The sequence below is a fragment of the Lactuca sativa genome, chromosome 3 (assembly GCF_002870075.4).
Source record: "Lactuca sativa cultivar Salinas chromosome 3, Lsat_Salinas_v11, whole genome shotgun sequence".
Classification (NCBI taxonomy): Eukaryota; Viridiplantae; Streptophyta; class Magnoliopsida; order Asterales; family Asteraceae; genus Lactuca; species Lactuca sativa.
The window spans coordinates 236,293,636-236,302,118 of record NC_056625.2 but is presented as its reverse complement, the minus strand read 5'-3'; the positions used below and the strand labels follow the sequence as shown (position 1 = coordinate 236,302,118).

At 37.2% G+C, this 8,483-nt stretch overlaps 1 protein-coding gene across 1 annotated transcript; it reads right to left on the bottom strand.

Moving 5' to 3' along the window:
• Nucleotides 1-488: 488 nt before the first annotated feature.
• On the bottom strand, nucleotides 489-1,471 carry LOC111902445 (uncharacterized). The gene is made up of 4 exons (XM_052769923.1): nucleotides 1,388-1,471; nucleotides 1,037-1,307; nucleotides 671-886; nucleotides 489-493 (listed from the first exon to the last, which is right to left on the bottom strand). The coding sequence occupies exons 1-4, from the start codon at nucleotides 1,469-1,471 to the stop codon at nucleotides 489-491; spliced, it is 576 nt and encodes a 191-aa protein (XP_052625883.1).
• Between the last annotated feature and the right edge of the window lie 7,012 nt (nucleotides 1,472-8,483).

The window sequence follows — 8,483 nt, the reverse complement described above, 5'->3', positions numbered from 1 at the left end:
AAGTAAAACATTGCTAAATTATATTCATCAAGTCCTTGCTGTGAAGTCTTAGATAGATGCTTAACTGTAATATCCAATCCTTCTAGCAGGCCCTAGAGATCAACCTGCCAAAATAGTACACCAAATTAATCAGAAGCTGAGATGCTACCTATAGGACAATCCAAAAACACAATAAATCCATGGACTTACTGTGGATCAATAATTACATACACCAAAGTAATGAAAACAAATGTTTGTTGGCCACACAACACACATAACAAATGTAGCAGAAATGACACATACCTTCTTGGAACTGAATTGAAGTCACCACAGACGAACATTGGAATATCTGCACTTGCAATTATCTTTTCCAATCCTTTTAACAGTGTGTGAACCTTCAATTTTCACATTTATATAGTTTTTAAGTTATTAAACAAGAAGAAAAAGTGTATATATACAAACAACAAGAGACACTTATCTTCTTTGTTGTCATTTCTCTTCGACAAAATCTACACTAAAAAAATGTGCGCATGTATGTTAATTAATGTCAAAATTCCTATGAGGGCAAAATGGTCATAATAATTCGGAACAATCCGGAAGAGTATTTTTGTCCGAGTGGAAAGTGAATCTTGATTTTATACATTTATATATATATATATATATATATATATACACACACACACACACACACAACACAACACAATATCAATGTATGTTAGTGTGTGTGCTAATAACCGAGAAGCTAAATAGCTTCCTAACATGGAAGATAACATGAAAGTAGCAAAAATGAAACCATGTGGAATGTCTTCACCATTTGGGCTTAAAGCAGGTGTCCATAGAAACACAAAAGTGTACATTGAACCCTCGAATAAAGATTGTATTGCACCCAATAATGCTATCTTTTCATCTGTTTTTACACAAAAAAAAAAAAAAAAAACTATTAGGTCCAAATTTAGAAGGCAGAATGATATGTATGCATAATTACAAGATTGCCAATTTGGATTCTTCATGCTTCTCCTGTATATGTATGAGAGAGAGAGAGGGGGGAGAGAGAGACCTGATGCAATTGCAACAGCAGCACCCCTGAATTGGGTCATTAGATCTTTGCTTTCTGATGAGTCACCATAATTTTTAGTCCATGATGATATGATGATGGCCATTCCAATGGCAAGAAAGATTGAAGCTGCATCAAATGGAGCAACAGGTCCCATGGCCAATGAACCAACTAAAAGATTTCCAAATAAACCAGCTAAAATGGCAACCAGTCCATTCCCAAGAAATATTGCCTTAGAGAACGTAATTGATAGCCATTGTTTCTCAAAACCTCTCTATAGATGCATCAAAACAAGAGCATTAGAACCATACACAATATAAAGGGTGTATTTAGAAATGTAATATTATATCTCACCTTGTTGTGTTCAGCAACAAGCCATGATTCAAAGGCTGAAAAGAGGAGAGAGGTGGCAATCCCTCCCAATATACGCCACACCATTAGAATTCTGTACTGAGGTGAATGCTTGGTGATGCAACTCAGAATGTAGGTTATGCAGTAAGTAATTGAAGCTCTTTTTCCTTCTCCTTGTCCTTCACAACCCCATTTTTAACAAGTTCTTGCTCTTCTAAGGTTGTTTTCTTTGAATTTTGATCCTTAATTTTCACCTTTGATTCAGGTTCCTTTCGTGACAGATCTGGTAAACTTTTCCTCACTACATATTACATAACAAGATTTCTAAGCATCTATCTCACTAACAGTTGAGTAAGGAAAACTGAAATTTGCTTTGTACTTTATTTTTTACCCATAGCAGCAACCTACTTACATACGTACGTCTCCTTACCAATAATAGCAATGTATTTGATTATTATTTTTTACTTATAATAACACTTATAAGTTATACCTACCATAATAGCAATGTACTTGATTTTTACCCAAAATGGCAATGTTGCCTTTTCTACATATATATACAAGCATTTTAAGTTATCTACTACATAATACTACTATCTGTAAAGAAAATATAAGTTTGTTGCTACTAAAAACAAGTTATCAAGATTAAAATCCAACATTGCTATATTGTTATTATGGGTAAAAATACAGTACAATGCCTATATTGGTAGAAAGAGTATAGTATGTTGTAATTTCTTGCAATATGCCCTTAAAAAGAAGGGAAAAAAGTACAGCAGAAGTACTTGGAGGTCTATTTTTGGCCTTTGCAACACGTCAATTTGCTTTTCCATCATTAGAACTGCTACTTCCACTTTCTGTTTCATTTGAACTCCCAAAGCTCCTAAAGTAAGTCCACTTTTACAAGTTACAAATACAATATTATATGAAAAGAGATTTAAGTTATATATATATATATATATATATATATATATATATATATATATATATATATATATATATATATATATATATATATATATATATATATATATATATATATATATATATATATCAAAAGCAACTATTTGGACCTTCTTTTTGATCTTTTGCCAGACAACCGTCTCTTTTCTTTCCGTTTGTTCTTACGCTGTTTGACTTCTTTCTTTGTTGATCTCTTCTTCCTCCTGTTACCACCAGCAGATGAACTTGAAGAATCGGAATCAGCTTCTTTCTTTCCGTTTGTTCTTACTTCACAGTTTTTTTCTTTTTACCTATAAAGAAAATGTAACAATAAATTATATAATCAAATAAATGTTATTCATGGTTAATAAATAACAACAACAATACCTTTTACGGGTTCCACCACATTATTCTTCTTATCTTCAATAACTTCGCCAAAATCCACAATTTTTACCACACCAGAAGGTTTTCCATCATTTGTTCCAGATCTTATCACAGTAACACTACATATAAGTAACATTCCCATTAATACATTTCCTGTAAGGAAGAGACTGGATAACACGAAAAAGAGAGAAACGATTATGAGAAACAGATATACATACCTTCTGCCTCCTGATTCTATCATTTTCTTCTTCCAATCATGAGATTTTGTTCTCCAACTCATATGTGTAAGCCTGTTAAACAATACAACATTTTCTCATCACATATTTATAAAAGGTAAAATGAGAAAGAATGCATGAGTTTAGTATCATACCTATTTTCTTGCTCGAGAGCGTGTATCAGATTCCCTATAAACGGTCTTACAGTTCAATGAAAGTTAGAAAATCTCAGGGTGCCTTGTAAAGATTCGTCTAAAACCCTAATAATTCTTTTCTCCATTTAACTCACTTTATCAAGATTTTAAGAAGAGGCAGGCAGAAATACGACTAAAATTACAACATTGGCTATCTATGGAGGGTGAAGGATTAACAAGAAATTACTCGACTAAATCTTCAAAAGCTTCCAAGTTTTGTATGAAATTCATGATTGAAACTTGGAGATCCCGAATTTTGATAGCTCTGTTCCAGAGGATTAAGAGAGATACAAGACAGAGAAAGCCCTAAAAGAAATTGTAGAAGATTTCAATTAAATATTGATATGGCGATGTTGGGATGAGAGAGGAGAAAAGAGAGCACAATCGAGATTTATATAGGTAAATGGAAATAATCTCACCTGAACATCGGGAATCACTCTAACTTCAGCATTCGCAGTGTGGCTGCAGATGTAATGGTGGCAAAGGGGGATTTATGGAGAACAGATGAGAAATCTGTTGGAGAATAGGATGGAACTGAATTCGAAGCCGTAATCGCCAAAATCAATGAGTCGTTCAGTAGATGGTGATGAAGAAGAAGACCAATCGGAAGGACCGATGAAAGAAACAACAACTAGGTAGAAGGATGACCAGAAAAAGGCGTGCGAGAATCTTCATGTTTCTTCTCTTTTTGTCTCTGTCTCAGAGGGAGACTAGGGCTTGAAATTTCTTGATCTTAGAGTGACACTAGAGCAGAGATCTGATGAGATGATTAACAAGTAAGGTCAGGAGAAAGAAAATGTGTGATGCGAGGGGAAACCGGGTAGAGCAAAGAATAAATCCGGCGATGACAAGCATGTTGTTGCTTTTATGGATGCCAACAACCAGAAAGAGAAGGTGGTGGCGGTCGGAGTACGAGTGAAAGAAGTAGCGGTAGTCGTCGCCGATTACGGAGTCGATCCAACTGTCGAATTCATCAGATGCACTCTGAACTCTTAGAGATGATGGGGTTCGATGGTGGTGGTCGCGGTTAGAAGGAAGTGAAAGTCGATCGGAGAAGAAGGGGTTTGCAGAGAGAAAGAAGGGAGAGAATGAAGTTGATTTGGCGGGTGTAGAGAGTAGAGAGGAAGAGGAAGCGGGTGTTCAAAATTTTGGGGGATTTAGTTTCCCCCCTGAGTCCCAGAAACGCGTGTTTATTAAAATTATAAAGCGACATTTGTAGAGGACGCCCTTTTTATTATAGGTGCCCTCCGTGTTTTTAATATTTTTACATGAGACACTAATTTAAGGGCACTCAGTAATGCGCGACCTAAATCCTTAAATTTTTTGAAGAGATGACACTTTTTTAATGTCGCTTTCTAATGCGTAACATAAATCAAAGAGCGTCGTGTTTTGCGCGTCGTAAAAGGTCTTTTTTCTAGTAGTGCAATTTACACACATTCAAAGCGATACTTGTTGGTAAAGGATTCGCTCAAACTCATGGGGTTGAGTATGATGAAACCTTTTCACCAGTCGCTATGATTAAATCTATTAGGATACTACTTGCTATAGCTGCATATTATGACTATGAGATATGACAAATAGATGTCAAAACCACTTTTCTAAATGGGCACTTGGAAGAAGATGTCTATATGGTTCAGCCCGAAGGTTTTGTCGATTTAGCATCCTAATAAAGTGTATAAGCTCAAGGGATGCATTTATAGATTAAAACAAGCATCTTGTAACTGGAATCATCGTTTCAATGATGAAATCACAAAGTATGGTTTTATTAGAAATAAAGATGAATCTTGTGTTTACATGAAAACTAGTGGGAGCTCGGTGACATTCTTGGTCCTATATGTGGATGACATATTAATCATGGGAAATCACTTTCCAACTTTACAAGGTGTAAAGACTTGGCTTGGAAAGTGCTTCTCAATGAAGGACCTAGGTGAGGCACAATACATTATTGGAATCAAAATCTATATAGATAGATCAAAACAATTAATAGGTTTAAGCCAAGGTACATATATTGAGAAAGTGTTGAGACGGTTCAATATGGAAAACTCTAGGAGAGGATTTGTACCTATGGTGCATGGCACTGTACTAAGTTCATCTCAATGTCCTAGCACAAAGGTTGGGCTAGACAAGATGAAGGATGTTCCATATGCTTCTACAATTAGATCCATCATGTGCGCCATGAACTGCACAAGACCTGATATTGCTTATGAAATGAGCATGGTAAGAAAATTCCAACAAAATCCATGGGAAAGTCATTTGACAGCTGTAAAGAACATTCTTAAGTACTTACGAAGAACTAAGGATATGTTACTCGTCTATGGAGGCATGGAAGAAAGCTTAAGTGTAAAGTGCTACACTAATGATTCATTCACAACTGATTGAGATGCTTGCAAATCGCAATCAGGATATGTGTTCATTATCAATGGGGTTGCGGTATCTTGGAAAAGCTCCAAGAAAAGTGTTATTGCACAATCCACTACAGAGTTAGAATACATTATTGCTTCTGAAGATGCACAAGATGCTGCAAGGATGAAGAAATTCGTTGGATATCTAGGGCTAGTCGCTACCATTCAGGACCCCTTAGACATTTTCCTTGACAATGAGGGTGTTATTGCGTTGGCAAAAGAACCCAGATCACACAAGAAGACCATGCATATTAGCCGAAGATTCAACTTCATCTAGTATAAAGTTAAAGTAGGTGAAATTAGTGAAACGCTTGGATCCTGGTAAGTATTTAAAGTCATAATTTATTCAATTTCACAGGGCAACTCGACGAGTTGGTAACCCAAACTCGTCGACTAGAGATTGTTTGAACCGCGGGTTTTAGGAAACCTACTTGACGAGTTAGAAGCCTTAGCTCGACAAGTAGATCGACTAGGATGAAAACCTAATTTCCAGGGTTTTGCACCCTATTTAAAGGACTTAATCCTTTCATCAACTCCTCATCATCCCCCCTAAAACCCTAAATTGTATTGTGAGCTCCTTGTTGAGAATCTAGAGGTTTTGAGTGGATTTTTGTGTGTTCTTGTGCTTGGTGAAGAACTAGAAGGTCATTGAGCTTGAGGAGAAGCACTAATTTGGGATTCCGTCCATCTTTGGCAACCTTCTGAGGTAAAAAGTCTCAAGCTTTATGCTTTATAGCTTAGATCTCTCTTAGTATTGTTTTTATGGAACTTTTGACCCCCATTGTTGGAGCATGACAAACCTTCATACTCCATATGCTAAAACTTATGTTATTCAGTGTTAGTTGGCCCTTAAACACATAAAAAGGGTCCTAAACTTGTTCATGTCCAAGAGAAGACCATAACCATAGAAGTAGATTGCTATATCTCGAGTTTGGGTCCATTTGAGGCATGCAAAGCCATCAAGTTGTCGACTTTATAGATGTATACCATGGAAACAATGTAGATCTATATTTTGGAACCTTAGAACTGAAGAAAAGGCTTAATAAACTAAGAACTATGAGGAACTCGACGAGTTGGGTCGAACAGTCCTGATTCTGTTAAAGGGGAGAACTCGGCGAGTTGGAGGAAAACTCGACAAGTTGCAAAGCGATTTCATGATTCTATGATTCATGAGAACTCGACGAGATGAGGGGGAAACTCAATGAGTTGAGTCAACTCGGAGTGTTGACTTTGACTTGACTTTGACTTTATCTTGACTATAGTTGACCTTAAGGGTTATGAGTACAAAATGGTATCTAAGGGGATTGTTTTGGTTCAGGGAGTGAGTAGATATGATTCTAGGCAGAGATGCTTTAGCTATCATCTGACAGTAAGATGAGTTTCCTCCAGGTTGAATGGGTCTAAGGCACCAAGGTCGGCCCGTATATATTATGTGTGTTTACTAGTAGCTAAGTGTGGGCATGGCCTGTATCTTAGCATTATTTGAGTATGGATATGGATTAATATATTTGATTATACTTGTTGTATGTGTGATACTTGTATGTGTTTCTAGTAGCTGAGTATGGGCGAGGCCCATATCTCATAGATAGTTGAGTGTGGGCAAGGCCCGTATCTCATGGTTAGCTGAGTGTGGGCGAGGCTCATATCTCATAGTTAGCAGAGTGTGGGCGATGCTCATACCTCCTACTTAGCTGGGTGTGGGTGGCTCCCGTATCTTCTTAAGTGTGGGCGGGGGGGGGGGGGGGGTGGGGGCGTATCTACTAATTGCATGATATGTGTGGTATGTGGTAGTTTGGGGAGACTCACTCAACTTCATGCTTACAGATTCAGTTTTGGTTTCAGGTATTTTCGGTAGCAAAGGGAGGAGCTCAGGATGACTGCATTGCATACACCATGATAGCAGCATGGGATGATTTTAATCTGATATTTTGATATGATACATTGATTCTGACATTTTGATACTATGACTTATGTTTTTGGATGGAATGATTTTGATAACTATGGTTTTATTTATGAACTAAAAACAAAAGAATTTGGGTTCTGAGTTATGGATGTTTCAAGTTGGTATCAGAGCCTTGGTTTGAGTGATTCGGGTACACTCTCGGGTGTGCCTGAACTCAAACTGAGGACTTGGTATAAAAAATTTACAAAAGAAAACCATTTTTATAAAAAGAGTTTTGAAAAGACAAAAGGGTGTGGTGCATGCGATCAGCCGAGCTCAAGTAAGTTCTCCCAAATTACCCATACATGTTTGATATGATATGATATGCTTATGAGATTTGCATGCTAGATTAGGGGATAAGGATCTAGGAAGGATTCCTTGTATGCTTGTTGTATGTGTATGTGAATTGCATGCTAGATTAGGGGCTAAGGATCTAGGAAGGATGCCTTGTATGCTTGTTGTATGAGCTTATTAAACTGCATGCTATTACTGATTAGTCAGTAATATGATGGCCTGACTAGAGTATGTTTGTTTTTGGTTACTCAATGCCCAAATGCTACTAGCTTTGTGCTTTTAGGTGTCCTAGTTATTCTTAGCTAACTAGTGCACGAATACGCTAAGTCGCTAAGTTACATATTGCAAGGACTAAATAATTTCAGAAGGTTAGGTTTAGCCCTATTTCAGAACTCTTGTCTGAGTCCAACCGTTGTAGGGAGAGACCACTCATTCGAAGAATTATCTGGTCTTAGTAATATGTAATGGTATTCGTGGGCTAGTTGGGGTAGCAGGGACTTCTTATGCAGTTGATGGCAGAGAGTGGGCCGGAGATTACCTTAAGGCAAGCCTATGATGAGATTAGCATGTGAACAGTAGCAGTATAAGAGACTTGGTGGAGTCAGGGCAGTTCTTGAGAAAAGTACGGATAGATGTGGAAGCTAGTATGGGCCCGTACTACTTAAAGCATAGGATTCGTACTCGAGTTAAGGAAGGCTAAGATTAAACCAAGGAACTTGTAATGTGTGTGAT

What these genes read in the sequence shown, in the direction of transcription:
- LOC111902445 (XM_052769923.1), bottom strand. Translation starts at nt 1,471, where the DNA reads ATGGTGTGGCGTATATTGGGAGGGATTGCCACCTCTCTCCTCTTTTCA. An exon ending in TTGTTGCTGAACACAACAAG is followed by an intron (nt 1,308 to 1,387) that starts GTGAGATATAAT and finishes ATGCATCTATAG; the next exon opens with AGAGGTTTTGAGAAACAATG. An exon ending in TGCTGTTGCAATTGCATCAG is followed by an intron (nt 887 to 1,036) that starts GTCTCTCTCTCC and finishes GTGTAAAAACAG; the next exon opens with ATGAAAAGATAGCATTATTG.